The 27,752-nt window shown below is 49.3% G+C and overlaps 2 protein-coding genes across 8 annotated transcripts in view; one reads left to right on the forward strand and one right to left on the reverse strand.

Moving 5' to 3' along the window:
- The window catches only part of SYTL3 (synaptotagmin like 3), a 96,742-nt gene extending 70,612 nt beyond the window's left edge, over positions 1-26,130 (forward strand). For 5 of the 6 annotated variants that reach the window (XM_042987442.1, XM_042987438.1, XM_042987439.1 and 2 more), the window contains 7 exons: positions 11,099-11,277; positions 16,532-16,634; positions 20,165-20,335; positions 22,124-22,229; positions 23,237-23,342; positions 24,233-24,453; positions 25,801-26,130. In XM_042987442.1, coding sequence (XP_042843376.1) covers positions 11,099-11,277; positions 16,532-16,634; positions 20,165-20,335; positions 22,124-22,229; positions 23,237-23,342; positions 24,233-24,453; positions 25,801-25,910 — 996 coding nt within the window. In that variant the 3' untranslated portion in view covers positions 25,911-26,130. The remainder of the gene's footprint in view (positions 1-11,098; positions 11,278-16,531; positions 16,635-20,164; positions 20,336-22,123; positions 22,230-23,236; positions 23,343-24,232; positions 24,454-25,800) is intronic. The other variant, XM_042987443.1, reaches the window with a different exon arrangement.
- Positions 26,131-26,406: 276 nt separating this feature from the next.
- Positions 26,407-27,752, reverse strand: part of EZR (ezrin) — a 50,981-nt gene continuing 49,635 nt past the window's right edge. For both annotated transcript variants that reach the window (XM_042987445.1, XM_042987446.1), the window contains one exon: positions 26,407-27,740. In XM_042987445.1, coding sequence (XP_042843379.1) covers positions 27,576-27,740 — 165 coding nt within the window. In that variant the 3' untranslated portion in view covers positions 26,407-27,575. The remainder of the gene's footprint in view (positions 27,741-27,752) is intronic.

The following is a 27,752-nucleotide window of genomic DNA, read 5'->3' on the forward strand; positions in this document are numbered from 1 at the left end:
ATGAAGACATTCTCTTGTTCTCTTCTAGAAACTTTAGAAAAATTTCATTGTTTTGTGTAGGTCTGTGCCCCTGATCATTACTGTTTGTGAATAGTATAGGTTGAGGTTCATTCTTTCCACGTGGACACCCAGTTATTCCGGCACCCTTTGTTCACAAAACGACTCTCATTTCCCCATTGACTTTGGTATCTTTGTTGAAAATCAAGTAACCGTGCAGGAGTGGGTCTTTTTTGGGACCCTTCACTCTGTTCCTCTCATCTCTGTGCTCTAGCCCAGACCACGCCGTCCTGATTACTGCAGGAAGTCATGAAGTCAAGTTTCCTAAGTCCTTCAACTGTGCTCTTCTTTTTCAAGATGTTTTAAAGGTTGGCTCTGTTGCTAGGCAAGCCTTTTATTCATTCCTTTGTGGCTTCAAAAACACTGACGGAATGCTTACGTTAGCCTCAAATTGTGATATGTGGTGTGACAGAGCCTTGGGTGACAGGTCACGAGGCCTCGATCACTGTGATAGCTCTTTACCTTATTAAATAATCTTAGACGGGCGCCTGGGTGGCTCATTCAGTTGGGTGTCTGACTTTGGCTCAGGTCATGATCTTGCGGTTTGTGAGTTCGAGCCCCATGTCGGGCTCTGTGCTGACAGCTCGGAGCCTGGAGCCTGCTTCCGATTCTGCGTCTCCTCTCTGTGCCCCTCCCATGCTTATACTCTGTCTCTCAATAATGAATAAACATTAAAAAAAAATAAAAAATAATAATAATCTTAGACAATGGCAGAAACTCTCCAAACTTCTGTGTCCTCATCAAGAAATGGGTATCAAGCCTGTTCTTTTTATTTCACTGGATTGTCTTGAGAATCAAAATGCACTCATTCCATGCTGTATTATAGTGGTTATGAACTCAGCTTCCAGGGCCATCTGGGTGGCTCAGTCAGTTGAGGATCCGACTCTTGATTTTGACTCGGGTCATAATCTCACATCTTATGGGTTCGAGCCCTACGTTGGGCTCCACACTGATGGTGCAGAACCTGCTCGGGATTCTCTCTCTCTGCCCCATCCCTGCTCATGCTTGCTTGCGCACTCTCTCTCTCTCAAAATAAATAAACTTAAAAAAATAAAAAGAACTCAGCTCCTAGAAACCACCTTCTTGGTTCACATTCTAGCTCCTATAGTGTGACCCAGAGCAAGTCCCTTAACCTCTCTGTGCATTGGGGTGGTTGTGTTTTTATGGAAAATGATATTCACTTTAGAAAACAATTAACTTACCCCCATCCTATCTACATGAATATCTGGTAGAACATTACAAAGTCATGGCAAAAGCAGGCCAGACCCGTGTGCTGAATAGGTAACATCCTAGACTCAATCTGCTAAATGCTGGCAGCTCCCAAACCAGCCCTTCACTGAGTAGTCCTGCCTCTTTCGGAACCACTGCTGTATACCCTCACTACTCAAAATGTGGGGCCAGCAGCCCTGGCATCACCTGGGACCTTCCAGAAATCAGAGTCTCTGGCCCCATCCCAGACCTACTGGGTCAGAATCTGCAATTTAACAAGAGCCCCAGGTGATTCATATGCACCATGAAGTTTGAGAAACACTGCTTGAGCTCTAGCAGTTTCAAACCTGAGTAAAGTATGTCATTTGTTAAGGATTTCTTAACAGTCAAGGGCCATGCTGTCCACTACAGTAGCCATTAGTCACATGTGACTGTCGAGCACTTGAATTATGGCTAGTCCGAAATGAGTATATAAAATACACACTGCCCAGGAGCTGATTATAATGTTTTTTGTCAATTATATCTAAATAAATAAAACACACACTGGGTTTTAAAGACTTATGTAGGAAAAAATATAAAAGGTGTCAATAATTTTTATATTGACATATGTTGAAATGATAGTATTTTGGATATATGACATTAATGAAATGTACAGGCATACCTCCTAGATACTGTCACTTCCAGGCCACCTCAGTAAGGTGAAGATCATAATAAAGTCAAATGAATGTTTGTTTCCAGTGCATATAAAAGTTATGTTCACCCTACACCCTAGTTGGTTTCAGTGTGCAATGACATTATGTCTAAAAAAAAACGATGTACGTGCCTTAATTAAAAAATACTTTATTGCTAAAAAATGCTACCCATCATCCTTTGAGTTTTGAGTTGTAATCATTGATCACAGATCTCCATAACAAATATAGTAATAATGAAACCGTTCGAAAGATCGTGAAAATTACCAAAATGTGACACAGGCACGAAGTGAGCAAACGCCGTGGTTAGAACGGCAGTGATAGATTGGCTGGAAACAGACCCTCAGTTTGCAAAACACACAACATCTGTGAAATGCAATAAAACCAGGGATGCCTGTATTATTAAAATTAATCTCACCTGTTTTTAAAAAATCGGCCACTGGGGAATTTTAAATATTTTTTAAGTTTATTTATTTTGAGAGAGAGAAAGCACACACACAAACAGGCAGGGGAGGGGCACAGAGAGAGAGAGAGAGAGAGAGAGAGAGAATCCCAAACAGGGTGTGGGCACAGAGCCCGACGCAGGGCTCGATCCCACAAACTATGAGAGGATGACCTGAGCTGAGATCAAGGGTCAGACACTTAACTGAATGAGCCACCCAGGTGCCCCTGGAGAATTTTAAATGACAGATTCGGCTCACATTCTAGTTCTGTGGAACAGCACCGGTCTGGGTACCGTGATTGTGCGTTCAGTGGCACCTGGGATGATCTAACGTGGAATTACCCAAATGTGGCGTCATGTGCCTCTGTGCGCTTCCTGGGAAGAAGGTTCGTGTTTCCATCAGTTCTCAGACAGGTCTGCACACCCACACTGGTCAAGGACCGGGAGTGAAAAGCAAACTCGGTTCACACAAGTTCTTCCTGGGAGCCTCCGAGTCCCAGCGGGGGTGTAAACACCTGCCCCCCGGGGAAGAAACGACCCTGCGCCCTGGCCCTCTGCTTCTTGGTGCCTTTTCGTTCCAGAGACTGAGGTGCTGAGAGCCTCGGCTGGCCGGGCCAGGAGGCCTCAGAAAGCTATGCTTGAGGGTGGGTTAGCCCCTTTCTTCACAGCTGGGTGTTGTAGGTGCTGGAGAACAGTTCAGCGAGGTGGAAGAGCAGAGGAAACGCTTCTCTGAGGGTGAGATAGGCGAGGATGGTTCCAGAACATTCTCTCATTGGGTTCAACCCTGCGGTGGGTCTGAGACAGGAAGAGCTTTTCCAAGATTCTCTGCAAGGTTTGCCCCTACTCCAGCCGATGGAAGGATGCCAGCTAGCTTGAGCTTTTTTAAAAAGGCTGGTCCTGAGGGTGACACTAGGCTTCTGGGAGAGTCCAAGGGGCAGCTTCCCCAGAACTGCCCAGGGTCCCACAGACTAAACTCTAAGCTCCTCCAGGGGCCAGAATCATGTCTTTGGGTGCCCAGAAACTAACACATAGGCACGGACATGAGCTAGGATCCACCCCATGTGGTCCACGAGGCCCCACACGACTTCCCACACACGCCCCACCTGCCCCCTTGCTCGTTCCACACAGCCGCACTGGTCGTTGAACACGCGAGACGCAAGCCTGCCCTGGGGGCATTTCTGCCCTCTCCCATGTGGCACCACACCCATTCACTCCCTTCCTTTAAATCTTTGCTCCAAGGTCACATTGTAGGCGGGGTCTACCCCCTGCCCTGTCCTGCCCTCCATCGCCCTTACCTTCTCTCTGTTACCCATATTCTTATCACCTTCTATAGCTGTGTAATTGGTTTATCTGTTGTTTGTTGTCTCCTGTAAGTCCCACGTGCCCAAGCAGTGCCTGACCCTGAAGCAGCACTCGGTAAACACGTGCGGAATGACCGTGTTACTCCTACCCGGAGCTCTGGTTTCCTGAAAGCCTACTGTGTGCTAACCACCGAGCCAGGTGTCTCCCCTGGCAATCGTTCCCACAACCATCTGGTCAGGTGGATGCAATTGTCCCATTTCACAAATGGGAAGACAGGTTCCCAGAGGTTAAGGCGGCTCACTGAGGTCAGACGGTAACCGCTGAGCCCTGACTCAACACCCAGAGCCGTGCGAGTCAAAGCCCTGGGGTTCCGTTGGGCTCTCCGATGGAGTGGGTTTCCTGCCCTCAGTCCCTGGTTCAGCTGCACTGGCCTGGGGCCGACCCGCACCTAGAAAACCTCTCGGACTGCTGGGAAATGATGCTGTGGCAAGGAGACGCGGGTGAGTGTGTTTGTCTCGCTCTGTCCTTCAAACTACACTGCAAATTCAACTGGGCTCCCCTTCGTCCTTTCTTCTAGTGGGCTCCGATGTGTGCCCTTCAGGTTCTCCTCGTGGAGTTGAATTATGTGATTAAACCTGTTCCTTTAGGCTGAAGCAGTGTTTGAGGAAACGAAACTCCCACAAAGCAAATACTGATTATTGCTTCTTGCCCAGAGATGTTGCCTGTTCTTCCGACAGACCTTGAGGCTAAGAGCCAGGAAGTTTGGATAAAGCTTACCAAATCTCTACTTACTACAAAAGGAGAAAGCCTAAGGGGCAGTAAATAGGGGGAAACACTCAACCTCCCAGGTAGTTAAATCAGTGCAAAATGAAAGCAAGCTCTGCTTTCGGGTCATTTCAGCAAATTTTAGAAGTGATACAGGTCCATGTTGGCAGGGGTATGGAGCTAGCTGCAGGCATCTTTATAAACTCCTGGGGTCTGCGGGAGGGCATTTACCTATGTGTATCAAAAGCCTTGAAAATGCCCGTTCTCTTCAATCAAACAATTCAGTTACAGGAAATATTCTTGAAAAATTATCATGAATGTTGCCCAAAATGTGTGTACGTGGATGTCCAGGGAGCCTTGTTTATAACTTTTAATTTTGAAGAATTGGAAACAACCAAAATATTCAAAATAGGGCAATGGTTAAATGAATTATGGTATATTGATTCAGAGGAATACTTTGTAGCTATTAAAAAGAATGTTGAAGAATATTAATATAGAAAATATATGCTGACAAATGAAAATATAAGGTTATAAAATAGTATGATAGCAGCACATCTTTATAAAAGCAACATGATTCTACTATAGACTTTGCAAACCAAGTGGGAGGATTATACCCAAATTTGACCCTGGAATGATGGGGTTATGCTTTTTTCTTAAAAATTTTTTGGGGGCTCATGTGTGTTTTCTGTATTTTTCCTATAAACATGTAATATTTTTGGAGAAAAAAAATAAGTTGTTAAAAAAAAAAATAAGTTCAGGGGTGCCTGGGTGGCTCAGTCCATTAAGCGTCTAACTTTGGCTCAGGTCATGATCACATGGTTCATGGGTTCGAGCCCTGCGCTGGGCTCTGTGCTGACAGCTCGGAGCCTGGAGCCTGTTTTTGGATTCTGTGTCTCCCTCTCTCTCTGCTCCTCCCCTGCTCATATTGTCTCTCTCTCTCTCTCTCTCTCTCTCTCTCAAAAATAAATAAATATTTTTTAAAAATTAAAAAAATAAGTTCAGTTATCAGAAGTAGAACTTGGTGGAGTGAAGAAATACGTTAACATTTTAGCGTTCCCACGGGAAAACAAATCCTACCAGAGTTCCTGTCTGGTTTTTAATTTTGTTTATACTTATGTTTAAAAAAAGCTAAAAAGGAATGCATTTATATCAGTGTTTTCAAACAGCTTACACTTTTCCTGCCAGAAGGTGTTGTGATTGGCAGGCGTGACAGTGGAATACTGTTTGGAAGCGATAGTGAATGAACTCAAACCACAACGACCACATGGATGAATTTAAAAAGCAGAGTATCAAGAGAAAGTCAGTTATAGAGGAATAGGTACCCAGTAGGATTCTAATTATATACATTCCAAGCTCAGGCAAAACTAACCAATATATTGTTTGGGGGGATCTAATACATCTGTACTAAAACCATAAAGAGAAACGAGGATGATTAACAGGAGACTTCGAAACAGCATTTACTCAGGGACAGAAAAGAGGCACTGGACAAAGGTAGGGCCCCGGGGCACTTCTGAGGTCCTGGTTATGTTGTTTTACTCCAGCTGAGTGGTGGGTACATGGATGTTCATTTCATAATTATTATTTAACTATATCAATTATATGTACTTTTTGATATAGTTTTACAATAAAGAAGGAAGAAAAGAGAAAAGAAAAGGAGATGATTTATCCTGCTTACAAAGGGCAGCCACATTGTCTGGCATTTTCCAAATGGTAACGAATGTTCTATACTTACTATGCGTGGGGATGGTTCTAAGTCTCCTTATGTATTTATTTTTTAATATATATATATATATATTTAATGTTTACTTTTGAGAGAGAGCGACAGAGACAGAATGTGAGCAGGGGAGGAGCAGAGAGAGAGGGAAACATAGAATCCGAAGCAGGCTCCAGGATCTGAGCTGTCAGCACAGAGCCTGACGCAGGGCTCGAACCCACAATCGCGAGATCATGACCTGAGCCGCAGTCAGACGTTTAACTGACTGAGCCACCAAGTGCCCCTCTAAGTCTCTTTAGATGCATTGACTAGTTGAGCCTCATCCAAGTCTTATGGAATAGATCCCCATTTTACACATGAGGAAACGGAGACTAGAGAGGTTACGAATATGGTTCAAGATCACACAGCCACTAAGTGTCAGGGCCAGGAGCTGAATGAAAGCCTGTCAGGCTTCATTGCCACCATTTGGACCACTCTGCAGTAATGCTCTCAGCGTGTTCTCGGTGATCAGGACTTTTTCTTTCTAAAGTATACGGTTGGCTCTTCAACAATGTGAATAGGGGCATTGTGAATTAGGGGCATTGTGAATTAGGGGCATTGACCCCCTGTGCAGTCGAGAATTAGTGTATAACTTTCAACTCCCCCAAAACTTAATAGCCCACTGTTGACCAGAAGCCTTACTGATAACACAAATGGTCAATTGACACCTATTTTGGATGTTATATGTGTAATTACTGTAAACTAGAGGGCGCCTGGGTGGCTCAGTCAGTTAAAACGTCCGACTTCGGGGGCGCCTGGGTGGCTTGGTCGGTTAAGCGTCCGACTGCGGCTCAGGTCATGATCTCATGGTCCATGAGTTCGAGCCCCGCGTCGGGCTCTGTGCTGACAGCTCAGAGCCTGGGGCCTGTTTCAGATTCTGTGTCTCCCTCTCTCTCTGCCCCTCCCCTGTTCATGCTCTGTCTCTCTCTGTCTCAAAAATAAATAAATGTTAAAAAAAACAAAAACAAAAACGTCCGACTTTGGCTCAGGTCATGATCTCACAGTCCGTGGATTTGAGCCCCGCCTCGGGCTCTGTGCTGACAGCTCAGAGCCTGGAGCCTGCTTCGGATTCTGTGTCTCCCTTTCTCTCTGGGCCTTCCCTGCTCGTTCTCTCTCTCTCTCTCACTCTTTCTCAAAAATAAACATTAAAAAGAAATTTTTTAATGTACTGTAAACTAGAGAAAGGTAAACGTTAGGAAAATCATAAGGAAGAGAAATCACATCTGTCGGACCGTCCTGTGCTTACTGGAAAGATCTGCCTCGTTCAAACCCATGTTGCTCAAGGGTCAGCTGTAGCTGTGGTTTCACTTGACCCCTCCCGTCTTAACTTGGTAAAATAAGAGGGCACGGAGCCTTGCTCGAGGTCACGGTAGATAACGTGTGCCCTTCAGAGAAAACCACTGAATGTTCCCTGCCCGGCTGGAGTAGTTCTCCTTTGCTTTCGCTCAGATTTCCTTTCCTGTCGAGGCCCAACAGCACTAATGGCTCCAGGAAAAGTCAGGCTGAGCTCGTAGTTGCTCTTCTGGGCCCGGACTTCTTGGTGGACTCCATCTGCTGTTCTTAGCTCCCGTTCTGGCTGGCAAGGGAAAGAGAACCGGAAAGCCCTCCCGAGGCAACAGTGGCAAAGACGTAAATTATGTCAGGGATGTGGTTGACCAGAGGATGTGCTCTGCTGTCTTCTCACGATCTGAGACTGCACGTTTCCTCCTGAAGCAGGCACAGCAGCTGACTTGCTCAGAGATCCTACCAGAAGCTGGTGGCCCAAGGAGTTAGGCCCCCCAGTCCACTTCCCGTCCTACCTCTGATTTCCTGGGCAACCTTTGGGTGCGTCCCAGCCGGCTTTGACCTCCGTGAATGTACTTGTGAAATGGAGGAGGAGTCATTCTAACGCTTCCTGGATGCGTTATCACTCTGGGCACCGAGCTGGGTGAGCCAGGGGCAGCCCTCTCCGGACCTGTTCCTGAACAGCTGCACACACAGCAGGGCGGGCCTCACGGCTGCTGTGAGTGTGCGGGGATCAGGTCTGCCCTGTTTTGTCCCCTGGGCCCGAGGTGTTTCTCCGGGTAGCTCAGTTACCGACTCAGATAGACCATTTCATGCCTTCTCCAGTTTTTTTCAAGACTCTTTCAGATATTCCACCCTGCTTTACTTCCTCATTTTGAGCAAATATCCCTTTTTACTTAAAAAAAAAAAGGGGGGGGGTGGGGAGATGGGTCTGGGTGGCTCTGTCGGCGGAGCGTCCAATTTCAGCTCAGGTCAGGATTTCGTGGTTCGTGGGTACGAGCCCCGCATCGGGCTCTCTGCCGTCATTGGGGAGCCACTTCAGATCCTGTCTCCCTCTCTCCATGCTCTCTCTCAAAAATAAACACGAAAAAAAGAAAAAAAGAATCTGTTCAGAATTGCCTAATTCTCCTGATACCAAAATTAACCTCACTGTGTCTGTGCCCAACCTACTCTCCTTTCCCTCCCGAATGGAAGAAGCCAGCCACCCCGGCAGTATCTTGGGGCCCCTTCTCTCTTGCCCGTTACTGTTTCTTCCATTAAAGATAGCATGTCTTTTCGTTCTCTGTCTTAGCGATTTTTGCCTTCGTCTTTGATTTTCAGCAAGTTTGTTGTGTGCCGACATGTAGTTTTATTTAAAAATATTTTTCCTCTGGCATCTGCAGTGAAGTGACTTAAGGAAGTTCTACAAGATTACGACGACTACCCAACCAACCGAGTGAGTCGTCTTACTTAGTTCTACATATGGCTCTTTCAGGCACAAGACCGCCTACCCCATCGTGCCAGAATATTTACGTAGAGCACTTTTAAATCAAAGTCCTCCAAGTGCTTTCTCTATCCCCTCCATAAATATTTACCGGGGACCCTTTGGTGAGCCAGGCCCCGAGCTGGGTGCTGGAGATACGGCGGAGGGCAGGAACGTGCAGAGCCCCACGTGCTAGGAGCTTCCAGTGGCTTTCAGTGGGTGTGACCCGCCTCCAGAGAGAATGTACTTTTGCTTCCAGCACACAGAGTGAAGGTCAGCAGTCTTTATCCATCTGGTGTCCAGCTCGTTTGAAGCTGGGTTTCAGTCTTTGTGAGGACTGCTCCATTTCGAGTTGATTCTTCCTCCTGGGAAGGAAGCCGGTGGGGGAGTCCCCACGGAAAGTCTGGAGGTCTCCAAGCCCCTCCTCTGTGGTGGTCTTCTCCAGTAAGATGAACTTCTCAAAGCATTTTTAAGCTTCTCAGCTGCTCAGTGAGACCTTCCAAATCAGCAAAGCCCTTGAGGGGAAGAGAAGCATCTAGAGTCTGTCTCACTGTGTCTCGCTTAGGTGCGGTTCCCCTTTCTCTGTGAACCCAGCTCAAGTTCTGTGTGCCTTTCAGGGCCCTGGACACCGGTGTGTGTCTCTCAACCCTTTGCTTGGCTCCTGAGCCCCGTGGCTGCTGTGTTTCGCTTGACTTCCCTGTCTTCCTGCTCTGCTTGCAAAGGGACAAATGCCTCAAAGGGAGACCGACCGCTCAGAAGGTCAGGCTCACGGCCACACTGCCCTTCTCTAGTAGCGTGGACCCCTCTCCCTGGCTGTCTTGGTAACTCTACAATGGCCATGAAGCCGCTTGTGATTTAATTCAGTTTTCTGTCTGTTGCTATAATACAACTTAGTCTGACGTGGCCCAAAGTGAGCCACGGGACGAATGCCATTTTAATTGTCGGAACTTTTTAGCACCTGCGATCCACACCCCTGTTCTGCTCACCAGCGGAGCCCGCCTTCCGCCGAGCGTCCCGACCTGTCTCTCTTCGCTGCTGTGCGCCTCATTGCTTCATGCTGTCTCCCCACTCCCTGCCTGTCCGGATGCGAGATTTCAAGATTGTGTTCCATTCCAACAATGGTGTGGATGTGGGCGGCTGAGCACCCAGCTGCCCTCCAGAGCCGGTGACGGGGTGCGGCAAAGTTGGTTGTGTTCTTGACATTAGTTAACTCAGGTTCGGGTCCTCCGATGAGCTGTTGGTTTCGTTTGGTTCGGCTCGGCGCTCTCTCTAGCGGGCGAGAAAGCCCCGGACTTTCTTCTTCGTTTCTTTTCGGGATGTTTGACAGTGTGGAGGAACTTGTTGGGAATTAGAAGTGGGAATCTTTTTTTTTTTTTCCCCTCTATTTTCATAGTCAGCACTGAGATTTTGCATGTGAATGGGGCAAATATTGAATTTAACAGTGAATTTAACAGTGATACAGCAGTTCGTTTGTCTTTTAGGCACAGGCGTCCCACGCTACCTGTCTATGTGATGTAAGCTCACAGCGTCCTCACTTATGGTGGCAGTTTTGCTTCTCATTTTAGGTACCCATAAAAATCGAAACACAATTACTCTTGTTCTTGACTACATACTTCACACGTTTCATTCCATTTACTCCTTACCGTAACCCAAGGAGACTAGTATTAATTTTTCCATTTAGACTTGGATGTCACTCCCTTAGCAGAACCAGCCTTTGAATCTAGCCCTGTGGGACTCCCAGTCATGGTGCTTGGCAGACCTGCTCTCTGGCTCTCCACGTGGCTGTTCCTGCCATGGGTATTATCTGCTCTCCTGAGACTTATCTTTGCAGAATTACGGAGGAGATCAGCCACTTCATCCCAATTGATTTGTGTTAAAGAATGAGATTGTGTAAGCTGGGCAAGACCAGACTTTCTGAGGATTTCTCATCTCCTTAGGAAAGAATGTGTGGCAACTTATTTTGGCAAAGTACAAACTGGTGTATTATTAACTTACTGTGAGTCAGGGTGCTTGTTTTGTGTGATTTTTTTTTTTTTTTTTTTTTTTTTTGAGATCTTGAAGCCAGAACTGCCAACAACAACAACAAAAGGATTAATTGTGAACTAATTTATTGTATCTGTCATTCTTGATTTCAGGCAAGTCTACTTAGCATTAACAGCACTTGTACAGAGATGGGAAATTTTGACAATGCTAATGTCACTGGAGAAATAGAGTTTGCCATTCGTTATTGCTTCGAAACCTGCTCTTTAGAAATATGCATCAAGGCCTGTAAGAATCTTGCCTATGGAGAGGAAAAGAAGAAAAAGTGCAATCCGTAAGTTTCTTTTTCTAAGTTTTGACATTAGATGATAGGCATATTGGGTCTAAAGTTTATATAGAAAAGTAAAAGTCGAAAATAAACCAAGACAATTGTAAAAAACAAAAACAAAAACTAAACTAAAAAGCCATAACAAGAATTATTTTAAGGCTGCACTAATTCAAACAATGTGCTATTGATGCAATGATAGATAAGTAGGTCAACTGAGCAGAATCGGAGGTCCAGATGCAGACCTAAGCTATATTTGGGAGTTTCTAGGATCAAGGGGCTATTAGAAATCAGTGCGGAAAAGATGAATGTCAATGCATGCTTTTGGGAAATTTGACTTCCCATACAGGAAAAACCAAACCAAAAACCTGTCTCACACAATCTGGAAACAGATTAAAGATTTTTTCCAGGGCACCTGGGTGGCTCAGTCAGTTGAGCGTCTGACTCTTGATTTCGGCTCAGGTCATGAATCCAAGGTCATGGGATCGAGCCATGCATTGGGCTTTGTGCTGAGCCTGGAGCCTGTTTAAGATTCTCTCTCTCCCTTTGCCCCTCTGCCCTGTGGTGCTCTCTTTCTTTAAAAAAAGGTGGGTTTTTTTTCCCAATTGCTATGAAAGGATATCACATTAATTTTTAGGGTGCATTTCCCTGATTACTAAGAAAGATAAGCAACTTAGACACTTAGGGGTCACCTTCTGTGAGCTTCCCATTCCTATCTTCTGCCATTTTTCTATTGGTTTGTCATTTTTGTCATTTATTTACAGGAGGGTGGGAGTTTTTTTAAACCCATTCTTCATTGGTTATGTGTATTTTGCATATCTTCTACTTGTTACTTGTTTTCTAACATTGTTTATGATAGCTTTCCATGCAGAGAATTTGATGTCCAATTTATCAGTCTTTTCCTTTAAAATGTCTGCCTGTTGAGTCTGCAGAAACACTGAAGGATAGTTATAAATCTCTTCTTCTCTATTTTCATCTATTAGAATGTTTTCATACTTAGATCCCTTCACATTACAACTGGAATTGATTTTCTGTGTATGGTTTAAGGTTAAGGACCACATCTTTGTCTTTCTCTTGCCTTCATGGGAAACTTTGAGCACAGTTTTTTGATTACCAGTTAGGGAGGGGGGGATAGATTGTTGGTCCAACCAGACTCTCCTCTGCTCTGAAACTTTCAGGGTAGACACGAAGCACAGATGAAGTACATCACTGTTGCACTCATGCACCCAAAACAGGGTCCTTCTTGTCTTGCTGGTGTCTTCTGTTATCCCCCCAACTTATACCTTATGCTTAGGAAACCTGGAATACTCGTGGTTTCAAAGCTATCGCCCTGACTTTTCCAAACAGAGGCATTCCTCGTGTTTGTTCTGGGACTGCCTTCCCAATGCCACTGCTACAAGTAGCAACCCTAATCCTGTCCGTTTTTCAGACTCCAGTCCAGTCAGAGACATTTACTCAGCCCTTGACTGTGCATGCATGCTGGGCCTCTGCTGTAATTCTCAAAAGGACTATAGTGAGGTGGTTGAGAGGATGGGCATTGAACCCCGGTCCACCATGTATGCAGTTTGACCTTGGACAAGCCACTCAACCTCTCGATACCTCAGTTCCCTCACTGTAACATGGGAATAATAATAGCACCTACTTCAAAGGATTGTTGTGGTGTTTCCCTGAATTTGCCCGTACTGAGCCTTCAGAACAATGTCTAGAACATGATGAACACTCAACAGATAGGAAGCAAGTGGGACATGAAGTACACAGACAAGTAGACCTAAAAATCCACAATAGGGACCCCCTTGAGGTTTGGGCCAAATACTCAGCTGTTGACACACAGGACAAGATTTCATGAGGTCTGTCACAGAGTGGCTGCTGGTGAGCCACTGGGTGTGGCTCAGTGCTGGGGAAGATGGGAGCTCTGAGCAGCCAGAGTGGAGACTGCTAAACACCCAGGGCAGTCAGGGAGACACAGCAGTAGGACCTGTCCAGCCCCGGAGTAAGGGCTACTGTAACTCACCCCAGCTGAGCAAAATCAAACCTTGCCAGGGGCAAACTGACTTGCCCATCAGTGAAATGCCTGCCAGAACAAAACTCCATGCTTTTTCAAGGAAAAATAGCCCAGAGAGGATTCTGGGACAGCGGCAGGGTGGGAAGCACCAGGAATCGGTCTCCCTTTGCAGACAACAATCGCACTGGTACCATCTGTCCGATGTAACTATTTTGGAACTCTGGAGTCTAGTGAAGGCTGGCAACTTCCAGGGGAAGTCTTGGATGGGACATCGAGGTCAATTTCAGTCAATGTCAGTTCTTAGCAGGATAGCAGCTATCCATCCCTCACTCGCAGCCACAGCGACGCCAGTGTTCCTGGAGCAGCTCACACATCTCTCACAGGAGTCCACGTGGGATATCTGTCCTCCAAATATCAAGGATCTGTGCTCTGACTGCAGGTTGCCGCTTCTGATCACAGAGGCACAGACACAGAGGTGGGCAGCCATTACTGTATCTCCTCCAGTTACTGGGATCCAAAGGGGGTCCTCAGGGGGGTTACCCACAGATTTTTCATCAGCTACTATAGAGGCCAGAAGGCAGTAAGGAAATATATTCAAAGTACTAAAAGGAAAAAAAAAAAAAAAAAAAGCTGTCAACCAAGAACCCGATAGCCAGCAAAGCTGTTCTTCAGGTTTCTGTTCTGAAGCAGATACTAAGACATTCTTGGATAAACAAAAGCCAAGGGACTTTGTTAACACTAGAAATTTCTGTCTTGCAAGAAATGCTCTAAGGGGCCCTGCAGGATACCAGACAGTAACTCAAAGACCTACAAAGAAACAAAGACCTCAGGAAAAGCAAATACACAGGCAATTATAAAAGCAAGTATTATTTAACCGTGGCATGTGCTTCCACTGTTTGTTTTCCACAAGACTTAAGAGACTAATATATATATTTTTAATTATTCATCTCTCACTGTTGCTGTAACTTTCGTTTGTAATTCCACACTGTTTTTAAACTAAGAGTGGAATGCATTTAAAGGAATGATTAGTTGGTGACTTTGGTCACGCCGTGTAGAAAGGTGCAATTCTGTGACCTCGGCAATGCACAGAGGTGGGGCTGGCACTATAAAGAAACCGAGGGGGGCGCCTGGATGGCTCAGTCCCTTGAGCATCGACTTCGGCTCAGGTCATGATCTCGTGGTTCGTGGAGTTGAGCCCCGGGTAGGGCCTACTGCTGACAGTGCAGAGCCCGCTTCTGATCCTCTGCCCCCCTCTTTCTCTGCCCTACCCCCCACTCTTTCTCTCTCAAAAATAAACATTAAAAAAAAAGAACATCTACAAAAAGAAATGAGAATGGAATTTAAACATTTCACCACAAAATTGAGCTAAATACAAAGAATGAATACAATAATGCAGGTAGTGAGGGACACTGAGGCTAGAAGATAGAAACAAATGGCAAGTGACAGAAGGAAGTCCCTCCTTATCAGAGTTACTTTCAAATGTCAATGATTTAGAGACAGAAATTGTCAGAATGGATAAAAACATAGGAGCCAAAGGTTGCCAGGGTCAGGTTCTTGGGCCCGACAACAATAGAAACAAGGCTGGACCCCACAATCAAAGTACAGGCAAGGCTTTATTGGGGCCGCAGCTCGAGCTGAAGAGAGAGACGGCACTAACAGAGCGGTTGGGCTGATGGCCTTGTGCAGGGAAGAGGCTGGCCTCACGAAACAGGAGGAGGGGGGAGCAGGGGAGGCCCCTTTCTACAGAGAAAGTAACCTCATCCTGATTGGTTGGAAGGCAACTCAGGCTGCTTGTTGGTGCTTTTTGGAGCTGGGGTCCTCTGCTTTAGGTCCAGCTTGTACATGGGGCCACATCCTGGCTCCACTTTGCAAGGGAAGCAGTTTAACAATTGCAGCTGACAGGGGAACGTGGGTGGCTCAGCCGGTTAAGCATCCGACTTCAGCTCAGGTCATGATCCTCACGGTTCGTGAGTTCGAGCCCCACATCGGGCTCTGTGCTGACAGCTCAGAGCCTGGAGCCTGCTTCGGATTCTGTGTCTCCCTCTCTCTCTGCCCCTTCCCGCTCACACTCTGTCTATCTCAAAAATAAACATCAAAAAAACAAAAGCAATTGCAGCTGACAGAAAGTGCCCGAGGTGCACAATCTTTTGCTTGGGGCTAGTTCCCAGGGACCCTCAGTGTCTCACAGCTCTGTGCCCTCTACAAGAGACTCCCTCGGATCCAAAGACAGAAACAGAAGATCTTCCATGTAAATAGTAACCAGAAGAGAACAGGAGGGGCTGTGCTAATATCACACAAAATAGACTTTTTTTCAAAATTTTTTTTTTACTTATTTTTGAGAGAGCATGAGCCGGGGGAGGGGCAAAGAGAGAGAAGGGGACAGAGGATCCATAGCAGTGAGCAGCGAGCCCGATGTGGGGCTCCAACCCACGAACAGTGAGCTCGTGACCAGAGCCAAAGTTGGTCACTCAACCGACTGAGCCACCTAGGTGCCCTACACAAAATAGACTTTAAAGCAACAAAGATCATAAAAGATAAAGGATGTTATATGCTAATAAGAGGTTCAGTACGGCAAGATGTGACTGGTCTGTTTTTGCTTCAGGAGAGTCAAGCCTGTGGGGAGCGCGCCTGGGGATGGAAGGGTCCTTGCTGTTACCAAAACTGCCAGAGCAACACCAGGACAGTCTCGGGACCTCCCTGGAGGGAGGGGTCCTTCTAGACAGGATTTCAGGGGATGGGCAGAATGCGGGTGGAGAGGCCCCACAAGGGAAAAGTAAAGTGTGTAAAGTGTGAGGCATGTACTTTCTATTTCCACTTTTTTTTTTTTTTTGGCGGGTTGGAGGAAGCAATCGGTGGAGGGAGGACGAGCTGGCACGGGGCTTCCACACCCAGGCGGATTAGAGAATCTGTCACTCGTGCAGCCTCAGCAGCCCAGCCTCTGGTTCCAGGATTGTTACCAAATGGCGAGGAATGAGCGATGTAGATTCTAGGGGTAGGGCGTGAGGAAAGCAGGGGAGCTTCCCACCCCCAGGAACATTCCAGAGGATTATGGCCAAAGACTGTGTAAACCAGAAGCTGTATACCCAGCACTATCATTGTTCCCTGTCAGGGGAGGCCACCAAGCCCTGTCAACCTCAAATCCACCTAGAAGCAGGGTACAGAATATGCTGATGTGTGATTCTCCTCCTCCTGATCCCTTTGTCCCCCACCCCCACCCCCTGGTTGAGCTTTCACCCTGTCCTGTCTGCGTTTGGCCACCAGGTACGTGAAGACCTACCTGCTGCCTGACAGATCCTCCCAGGGAAAACGCAAGACTGCAGTCCAAAGGAACACCGTGGACCCAACCTTCCAAGAGACCTTGAAGGTACTTGCTGGACAAATATTCACATGCTAAGTCCCCCGTCCCAGGCTGGGCACATGGGGCCAGAGTTCAGCAGAGTGTTCTTCGAAACTCTTGAGTCAGTTAAACATAAGTAACAGACACTTGTACGTTTCTGCAGGCCTCTGTCAATCAGTGACAGGTCCGTAGAAACTAAATGGCAGCCTTTGTACAGGAAAAGTGCAGAGTCTGCTGGACTTGAGAGGGCATTTGATTAATGATTTCTGAGAAAATGGTGGAAAAGAACCTGGCTGCCTCCCAAGCTCTAAAACTGGTTTGTCCTATTGAATTTTTATGACTCTCAGAGAGGGACTTCTAGGCCGGGGACCCTGTGTATTCCTCTGCTGAGTTACAATCTTCATCAAAGTGCTCCTTTATTGTAATCACTTGGCAACCCCAGGCAGCTTCTCTTATGGAAAAAAAAAAAAACATAGTCATCTTAGGAAAAACATCGTACAGAGGAATTGTTTGGATTTTCACTTTGGTGCTGAGAAATCACGATTTGTGATGTGGGGCAGAGCTAGAAAGTGACTCTGGGGATTTGGGGTCGACAGGTGGAGATGACGTCCGGCATCGGCTGAGAGCTAGATGTGGGAGGCTCCGTGCTAGAAGAACAGTCCAGATGCGCTGGGCCATACCCAGTCAGCGCTGGGCATCCCAGGGACCCCGTTGTTAAGCCTGAACCAGGAGAGGGCCTGATTTGCCTTCCTTGGCAAGTAGGGACACTTGTGAATGCCCAGCCAGGAACCATCTGGCCAGCTGACATGAGTCCCATTTGTTAAGTAATAAAAGCCACTGTTTTCTGTGTCCCTGCTGTGGCCAAGTATTTTCTATACCCCCTGAGCTAGGTATCGCAATCCTCGTTTCCCAGTGGGGAAACCGAGGCATAGAGAGTACTCAGAAGGACAACTCTAACTCACAAGGGACTAGCAGACCTCCACAAGATTTATGTTCATAGGACTCCCCAAAGGATGGTTTTAAAAATTTTTTTTAATGTTTTTATTTATTTTTGAGAGAGAGAGAGACAGAATGTGAGTGGGGGAGGGGCAGAGAGAGAGAGGGAGACACAGAATCTGACAGAGCCCGACAGGGGGCTCGAACCCACAAACTGTGAGATCATGACCTGAGCCAAAATCGGAAGCTTAACTGACTGAGCCACCCAGGCACCCCGCCAAAGGATGTTTTTTTTAAAGTAGCCTGTGGTTCAGCAGGTGTGGGTGGGGCTTAACGGATCACCGGTCTAGGACCCCTCTGGTACCAAGTCGCTAGAGACTGGTCTTCAGGTGGTTTTGCTCACATATCTGCTGACAGAGTTTTGAACAGCTATGTACCACCTCACACATTGTAAGTTCTTATCTAAAACCACGTGTTATAAGTTTAAGGTGTTTTGTACTAAACAGATAAATATTTCACATTTTATGAAATGAGACAGAGGAGGATTGACTATATTTTAGATAAATATATAGTTTGATTTTCAAATTTTTAGCCACCTTATTCAAAATGCACACAGGGGGCGCGCCTGGGTGGCTCAGTCGGTTGAGCGTCCGACTTCGGCTCAGGTCATGATCTTGCGGTCTATGAGTTCAAGTCCCGCGTCAGGCTCTGTGCTGACAGCTTGGAGCCTGGAGCCTGCTTCAGATTCTGTGTCCCCCTCTCTCTCTGCCCCTCCCCCACTCATGCTCCTCTGTCTCAGAAATAAACATTAAAATAAATAAAATGCATGCAGAATCTCAAAGAAAACACCTAAAATTTGTATCCGTTGGTTCTACCCAGTAGATGGTAAATGTTTCGGTTGTCCTGGAAAACTTTCCGGATACACTGAAGAGAATCCGTGTCCCTCATCTGTCTCAAATCAGAGCATCCTGACACGGGCCAAGCCTTACTTTTCACAGAAAGGCATGTGAGGCAGCAAAGATTGGGGGGAAGAGAAGCGGAGCAATCATTGAGAGTTTTCAGAAATCAGTGTTTTGGATGATCTCTGTGTTTAGCACGCGGGAGGTTCATCCAACCGTGGGCAAGACACCGAGAGAGCCTGGGGTGTGAGAACTGTCCTCCGCCAGTTTCAAGAACATTCCTGTGCAAACTGAGGATCTAGAAGCTGATCCTCAAGGTTTTCTAAGCAGAAGGGAAGCCGTCCTGCACCCCACCTGAAGACCAGTGTAGGGGGCCGGGGAAGGATGGAATGCGACCCCTAATCTGGGAGGTGTTGGGTGCCCCCGGACAGCGGCGGTCTGCGTTCGTGGGGCTGGGCGCCCAGCGGAGGCTGTAGCAACCCCACGGTCTGCCAGGACCGCCTCGTGGATGTACCATGGCGATGGGAACGGGTCTTGTTTGCAAAAGCGACTTAGTGGACCAAAGGGAGCAGTCCCGTTGGTCGCTGGGGAGGAGGGGCGCTCGTGTGTGAGCACCTGAGAAGCAGGTCTGCGTTCCCGAGGGAGTGGAGGACAGGGCTTTCCGCACACAGGGTGGATGGAGATCACATGGGGGACAGTCACCTGCCCTCCCTGGGACGATTCTTTCTCAGAGGGAGCAGGTGCTGACCATGACCGGCTGGGCGTGTGGCCGTGAAGGGAATAACCAGGTTAACTTAGAGTTTAAGGACAGACTGGGGAAGGAGTGCAGGGCAGAGTCAGAAACGGACCATGGACTTGAGGGAAGACAGACCGAGAATCAGCCCAAGGCAGTAGAGGGATGTGGCTTCTGACCACAACGGGCGCTGATAATCCCAGAGGGAAGAAAAGGGGGGGCGAGGGCGGAAGGCAGCCCGGCCTGAGCGGGGGCTGTTCACCGGCCTGGGCCCACTTCCCCTCCCTCTCGTCCATCATCTACCTGGAAGGGCACTAAGGGTGGTCAGGAGACGCGACTCAGGGAAACGTGCGCGGCTGCTGTAAGTGGGTGTGAGGGTCCCGCCCCACAGTGTGACAGGAGCACACCCTCAACACGCTGTCGCGGGGGCAGCACAGGGCAGAGAGCAGGCTCTCGAGGTCTGCAGGGCAGATCCGAGGTCTGGCCTGCTGGGCCCCCAGTGAGGAAGCCCTAAGACTGGCTGTTGCCCCTGTAAATTGGTGAATGGCAATACTCACCTCGGGTGCTCCCGAGGGGTAAGGAGCAATGTAGCTAAGAGTCTGGTGTCACACAAGGGTTCAGTAAAGTTTGACTTTTGTTGTTATTGAGAAAATCCAACAAAGAAGCTTGGAACAGGCTGTCAGAGGCTGAGTGGAGTCAGCGGCTCTTGGGAAGCCTGGCCGTGTCCCTGGCCTTCACAGCGAGAGAGGACTTAGCAGCCCACTCTTCCCGCCCCCCACCCCCCGCCCGGGGCTGAGCACAGGCCGCTTAGCTGGGGAGGGGAGGAGTTGTTCTGTGCTTGAGAAAGCAGAGACACCCCTCACCCCCGCTCCAAGCTGCTCAGCACATCCTGACCCCATCAGGACCCCAGCTCTAGCCTGTGGGAGGAAGGCCCGTGTGGCCCGGAGGAGGGGAGGGGCACACTGACCGCCTCTGTTCTGCCTCCACAGTACCGGATGGAGCCCGCTCAGCTGGTGACCCGGCGGCTGCAGGTCTCCGTGTGGCACCTGGGCACGCTCACCCGGAGGGTGTTTCTTGGAGAGGTGACCATTCCTCTGGCCACATGGGACTTTGAAGACAGCTCGACACAGTGTTTCTGCTGGTATCCGCTGAGGGCCAAGGTGATGTGTGGTTTGGGACTGAGCTACCCCACTCCCACTGTGAAAACGAAACCCATTCAAAGGGATTGGAGAAGAGAAAACCTACCAAGAAACCTTGGCTGTGACTCTTAGATAGGAACGTCCCACGGAGGAGAGGCTTCATATTGCGATCTCCGGGGTGGGGTTGGGCTGAGGGATCTTTACCTGCTCAGGTTTGTGCCAAGTACCCGAGAACCCCTTCCTCAGAGTAGCCCAAACAGCAGCCTGGGTCAGGTCTCGGGGTTGAGGCCTCCCCTGCGGGCCACATGCTGCCCCTGAACTCGGGATCACTTGGTTTCAGCAGGGGAGCCCTTGGCTCCCTGCTGCTGTAGCCAGAGTCCACTGCCTGCACCAGTCAGACCGCCCCCTGTCATGCAGGCTGTGAGGTATTGTTTCTAGATGCCCGACCCAGGAACTCCCAGAACAGTAATAGCTGAAAAAAGCTGGGCCAGATGCTCTCGGCAGGGCCAGGGCTGCCCTGACCAGCAGGGATTTCAGGGCGGGGTGCCGGGGAGGCCAGGAGAGGAGGAGCTGATAGATTTAGGGGTCTGCTCACAGGCCACGCAGGTAAGAGGAGAGCCAGGGGAGAGAGGTTCACCTTTCCGGGCAGCTGCTTTTTACTTTCTGTGCCAAGATCCAAGGTTGGGAGAGGGTACGGATGAGGTCATAGGGGAGGAGTGTGGGGCCCTGTCATCTAAGAAATGACAACAGGTGTGCCAATTGCCCCAAAGTCTGGCAGTGAGGCTGAGTTTCTACCAGGCCGGGGCAGGTCCTGTGTGCTGTTTCCTCTCAGAAGCCAGGGAGGCTGATTCGCCATCTCTCTGATTCCCGGCTTCAGTCCGGTCAAACCGCAAGGGTCTCCAGCCACCTGCTCCCTGTGCTGCTCTGCTCAGCTTGGTATCTACATCCTGGCACCTTACGCTCACCCTTCTCAGAGCCTAGTTTGTCCTCAGACATCCACTTGGGAGGTCTGCTTGGAATGCTTTCTCCTGTCCAAGGTCTGCCTAAGACTTAGCTGAAATCCCACCTCCTCCATGAAGGCTTCCTTGATTCTCCCTGCCAGACATGCTTTCCCCCAGGATCCTGTACTTGGGTGCCCTGCCTGTCTTTTCCCTCTAGGACCCCTTGCTTAGGGACAAGACTAGCCGCCACCAAGGCTGGTGGGAAGAGAAGGTGCCAGGCTAAAAGACGTCCCTCCTAATACCAGCTAATAGTGCCACCCCTCCCCCACCCCAGCTCACCCTGCTGGATTGGGAGGGTCCTGCTCACAGGCCTGCCCCATTAGTGCAGGTTTCCGGAAAGTGAGGGTGGAGGCAGCTTTATCTCATTTGGCACCTGAGGGCCAGCTGCCTGCTCGTGAGGCAGCCAGGAGACCTAGAGGCCAGTGTAGACAGGGGCTGGCCCCACCCTCTCCTAGGAGTCCTTGTCCTGGGCAACCGTTCCTCTTACAGCGGGATGAATCTAGACCCTTCCTCTGCCCCTCAGGGTTAAAGATAGGATTGGCTTGTAGTCTGGCAAAATCACTCCAGACCAGAGAAGCCACCGGGTATGCAGGGGAGTGTGCTCAGGGCAGTGGAGTGGGAATGGAGAGTCCCCACAAAGGCAGGAAGGACCAGTCCCGCCATGGGCATGTCCACTCCACCCCAGGGCACTCCCCAACCTGCAGAGGCTTTGCAGGGGTGAGGCTAGTGGGGAAGGGGGATAATTAGAGGAGCCCAGAAAGTTCTGGGGGCTGAGAAATCCTGCCTATGCTTCTGTCTCTCTCCCCAGGCAGAGAAACATGAAGACAGCATTCTTCCAAATAATGGAGAACTTGCAGTCCGGGCCAAACTGGTCTTCCCTGCGGGGCCCAGAAAGCTCAAAGAGGCCCAAGAAGGTAGGTGGCCTCCAGCCCCACGAATGTTCATCTGTCACTGTGTCGCTGTCTCCAGAGCAACAGGTGGGGTGACGATTTCCTTTTCTGCCACCCGCTGAGCCTGCAATGCTCCAGTGACTTTCCAGGATCTGCGAAACTCAGCCTGGGGAGTGGGTTCTTGGAACCTATGACTTGGAACGGAAATGAGGGGCCAAAGAGGCCACCGCGCCTTTGATGTCCACTTTGCGAGGCTCTGAGGACACCAGCCCTGGGGCTTTCCTCCCAGGGGGCTGGTGGTCTGGACAGTCCCCCTGGTGCAAACCACCCCGCTGCCAGCTGTCTGGAACAGGGAATGTTCCCCTGACAGCCTGCACGTAGGTTGGGAGTGTGGCTCCTTAGGAGAACCAAGAGCACATCTCAAGGCGCTGGGGCCTACAAGGCTCTGCGTGAATGCGCACCGGCTCCCAAGCAGGGAGCTATTGCCCAGCAAGATAAGGGATCAGGGGCAGGCGCTTGAGGTGCTTACAGGAGATTTAAGTGAAATAAAGTGGGGCTTATGGATGAGAGGAGGGTGAGGGGGACGAGGGAACGCGTGATCCCATGATGCGTTTAGTGACCTCTTACTTGCCTGGAAGAGGAAGGTCTGTGGCCAGAGCTCACAGGGCCACCAGCAGGCCAACCCCCTAGAAGAGAGGTCTTGGGGCCCCCACATCCCCCCAAACCACCCCCTGCAACTAGACCGAAACCCCTACAGCCTTCCTCTCCTTGGGTCCCTCTTTACTATCTTTGCAGCTTCCATTCTTGGATTTGGGTGATCCCTCCATCCTGTCGCCACGCTGGCCTTGCAGTGGGACAGCATGTGAACAAGGCCAGCAGAGCCTTCCCCCAGTGGATGTCCTCCTCTTCCCGTCTGCTCCCTTGGGGCCTCAGGGCTCTAACGTCCTCTTGCTGTCGGTTTTGGGGTGCTACGTGGTATTGTGTGCCACGTGCAGAAGTGGGGCTCACAGCAAATGCTGCTTTCCTTCCAGGGACGGGAGATGGGCCATCCCCTAATGGTCAGCTTTGTCTGGTCGTGCTGGGAGCCAAGAATTTACCCGTGCGGTCAGATGGTACCCTAAACTCCTTTGTTAAGGGGTAAGTATTCTATTTAATCAACCATCATTTACCGATTCCCGGAAGCTACAGGAAACACCAGAAAGGGCAAGCCATTTTGAATTTGTATTTGAGCTTTCCTGGGAAAATCCGACACTGTGTTAAAGACTCCGATTTCCAGAACTCAGGGGATTTGGCCGTGTGGAGGCTAGATCTGGAACACTGCATTTTAACCCCAAACCCAGATCTTACTGGTTCATATAATTGCATCAGAAAGTCAGCCTTTCCTGGCTGAAACAGAGCTTGGAAAAAAGCAGTGCGTTTGGCACACGTTCCCTCAGCTTAGCGTCTCCTCCTGGATTAACAAGAAGATGGAGTCTGTTTATTTCATCCTTATCCACTACAGGTGTGCCGGTGTCTCTAAAAGTAAAGCAACACCATTAATTACTATACAGAATTGCTTCGTCCCCAGTGACATAATGGAAAAATGGGGGCTTCAAGACAGCGCTGAGTTCCTATCCTCAGGCTGCCACATAACATATGGCCTTGGGCGACTTATGTGGCCCTTCTGCATTTACTTGCTGAGAACAGGGTTAAGGGGAGAGAATGTGTGCGCGGAGTCCCCGTCCCTGGGTAGCAGGTCTAAAGCCCTGCTTTGCCTGGTGGTAGGCATTACCGAGGAGGGGGGATTACGATGAGGGGCCGAGTGGCCTGGAATCCCAATTACCCTTAGCGTCTGGAGCAGACTTTAGCCCTAAATCCGGAACATCCTAACAAGAGGTCACATGGCCAATCTTGCGATTCCCATCCGGGTTCCCGGCTTGGAATTTTTCTTTTGTGGTGGATTTAGCCCTTCCGGAGGGCACTAGGGGCGGAAGCCGGGCAGGACAGGAACTGCAGAGTCAGGCTCTCTCTCTCTCTCTCTCCTGCAGCTGCCTCACTCTGCCAGACCAACACAAGCTGAAGCTCAAGTCCCCAGTCGTCAAGAAGCAAGCTTGCCCCCAGTGGAAGCACTCCTTCACGTTCAGTGGCGTAAGCCCTTCTCAGCTGAGGCAGTCCAGCCTGGAGTTAACCGTCTGGGACCAGGCCATCTTTGGTGTGAACGACCGCTTGCTGGGGGCAGCCAGGCTTGGTTCCAGTAAGTCCGTCCGAGGTATTTATTGGGCCTAAGCAGCACGGTTTATCCTTAGCGACTGTCTTATGTGGTTACCACTGAAAGGGCAATCGTGCTTCCATGATGACAGGTGATTTGACGGACTTGGAAATGGCCTAACTCACCGTAATTAAGGAGATGGCCACGTCTAGTTCTTACTCTACAACTGAGCTCTGATAGAGAAGCATTTCAACAATTTAGATCAGATGTAGATGTGCTAACGACACGAAAATGATAGGCTTCAAAATGGGCTGGGAACAGTACTGGCTTTTGTTTGTGGTGTCCATCATAGAAGGATTATTTTCTTACGGGAAAATACCTTAATCCAAACAAATGGCGACTCAAAGTAGCTCAGGAAGAGTGGGACGAAAGGGTGATGCTCCTCGGTGTTGCTGGGCTGGGGTGCTGCTGGCTTTGTGGGGGAGGCGGCCCTTGGTGCAGAGGGCTCACACACCCTGGCCCCTGCCCACCAGTAAGTAGTGCCCCTCAAACACTGTGCCAACCAGAGACACCTGCACCCATCTCCAGAGCCCCCCCTCCCCCTGAGGCCCTCTGAAGACAAACCAGAATCATCGTTCAATCGATTACTGTTTTGAAAGGAACATTGTTCAAGGCACACCCCCTTCCCGTCGGGATTCCTTTCTGTCTGCAAACCTGGCTCCTAGTCTGGGACACCCCCTCCCCTCGATCCACAGCCACAGTAATGTATTAAGACCGTCCACTCACCTCAAAGAGCCAACCCACCAAACACGTCCCCTCCTTTCAAACTATGGGAAAGAAAGCAGCTTTGGGCTCTGAAGTCTGCACAGGATTTAGGAAGGGAGGCCCGAGCGCGTTCTGTTCTGAGTTTCGTATCGGGGAAGAGGTGGTCTTGCCCTTCCTCACCAGTGGTTGGCATTTTCATATGGTCTTGAGGTGAAAAACACTTTAAGAGGTTTGTCTTCGGCTTTTTAAAATACTTTTTAGAGTAAGAGCCTGAATGGGGGAGGGGCAGGGAAGGGGACAGAGAATCTGAAGCGGGCTCTGTGCTGACAGCCAGTCGAATGCTTAACTGACTGAGCCACCCAGGTGCCTCGATTGTCCTTTTTAAAAAGCCAAGGTGAGGCGCCTGGGTGGGTCAGTCGGTAAAGCGTCTGGCTCTTGATTTTGGCTCAGGTCACGATCTCACGGTTCGTGGGTTCGAGCCCCACGCTGGGCTCTGCGCTGGCAGCACGGAGCTTGCTTGGGGCTCCCCCCCCCCCAACTCGCGCTCTCAAAAATAATAAAGCCGAGGAAAGGGCTGGGAAGGTGGCATGTCTCGTTCCCCCCCCCCCCCATTACTGATTTGTCACCTCACTGCCATCGCAGAGGAAGACGCAGCTGGCAGTGTGGACTCATGCTCTCAGTCAGAGCTTCAATGGCAGCAAGTTCTTTCCAGCCCCAATCTGTGGACAGACCTGAACCTCATTCTTCACTGAAGCCAAGGTTCCAGTCTGCAGTGGGAGTCTCGAGTGCCGCATGCCAGAAGGTGGCTGGACGCGTGGCTGTGGACACTCTCCGGCTGCAGCTGTAGCGAGAACATTCCTCCACACCCCCACGTGTATTTATGTTCAATGGCTGATGGTATAAACATGAGTCTTGGGTTGGTTTTGTGCTGACATGTGGAAATGGTCCGATTTCAATAAATGGTCAACACTCCCCTCTGTCCCCCGGTGCTTATCAAAGAGTGAAACTTATGGCCTATGCATTTGAAAGAAACTTTAAGAGCCCTGGCGGGTGTTAGGTCCCTCGCGGAGGCAGATCAGGCTGCCCCGGGGAGTGCCGAGGGGACCCCCGTTTCGGCTCGGTAAGCGCCAGGGTCCACCCGAGGGGCAGCAGCAGGTCTGGAGAGCACGGCCCCCAGGGCCGCTCGGATGCAGAGTCCGACGAGGGCCCTCCCACCCCGACACATAAGTACACACCCACGGCCACGTCTTGCCTTGCACATCTTTTTATTTCTCAATCTGTGGTGCGGGGTTCATCTGCACAGGACTCTTGCCCGGAAAGGAAAAGGACACAGCTGAGCGTGACAGGGCACCGGTGGTGAGACCTGGCATTTCAACAACTTTTCGAGGAAGCGGTAGGTCAGAACAGGTTCTCCTTGTGGGAACGGAGACCGGACCAGGTTGGAAGAGTCCCTTCATAGCTGGGGCCTGAATTATCCGAACAGCATGTGTGCATGGTTTCAAACAAGAAGCTCGGACAGAAAACCGAGCCGTGCATTGTCCGTTACGTGCACAGAGAGCAGAGTGAAAAGTCATGTTCACAGATGTGATTATAGCAGTTAATCAACCTCATCACTGCCCTCACGTCACATCACCTGCCATGGTTGCATGGTTTTTAATGTGTAATTCTTTTATTCTGTAAAAGGTAACAAAATATACAGAATGAAACTTTCCCTTTGTAAAACTAATGTTACAAACCCATATTGTCACATATATAAATACTATTCTCGACAGCTGATCATTAATTGGTGTGAGTCCAACAGGGTAGCCCTCTGTTAAGCAAGAAAACAAAAGTTCATCTAAGACTGGAGTGTCCTCCCTGTTGATCCCGAACTGGAGGAGGGGAGGAAGAAAAATCAGTGTGTGCACTGTGTGTGAGTGCTTTAGACTCGGTTTTCAAGATAATTTTCACCCCTCAAAAAACAAATATACAAAGATGGATCCTTCACAGAAATCAGAAATCAACTTGAGCTAATTTCAAATAGAGAAAAAAGTATGGCACAGAATATAAGCCACGATGTGGTTTTAATTACAGGGAATCTCGTATCACACATGCCAGCATTGTCTTTACAGGCATCTTTCCTTAATTCAGTCCTGCTGTAGGCAAAGACCAGGAGGTGATTCAATAACAGTAATAATGAAACCAGGCCTGTTTGGCACAATGATACAATTGGGAAAAATAAACCAGGGAAGCTTCCACTGATCCCAGCCCCAGAATATTCCCGCTGACATAACTACTAACCGGACTTCGATGGGGGTGGGGGAGAATTCTAGATTTAAAGAACTACAAATGCAAGCTCTGGAGTCTGCCAGCGATCCCCCGACAAAGCCCAGATGTGATGCCCCACCCCTGGGCCCCACCCCACCCCAGTCCTGGCCTCACATGGCCTCGAACTCGTCGATCCGCTGCTTGGTGTTGCCCTGCCGGATCTGACGCAGCGTCTTGTACTTGTCCCGGCCTTGCCTCATGTTCTCGTTGTGGATGATGTCGTTGTGGGTCCTCTTGTTCTCGTCCCTGGCCTGGGACAGCTCGTTGGTCAGGGTCTACAACGTGAA

The sequence above is a fragment of the Panthera tigris genome, chromosome B2, assembly GCF_018350195.1.
Source record: "Panthera tigris isolate Pti1 chromosome B2, P.tigris_Pti1_mat1.1, whole genome shotgun sequence".
In the NCBI taxonomy this organism is placed as follows: Eukaryota; Metazoa; Chordata; class Mammalia; order Carnivora; family Felidae; genus Panthera; species Panthera tigris.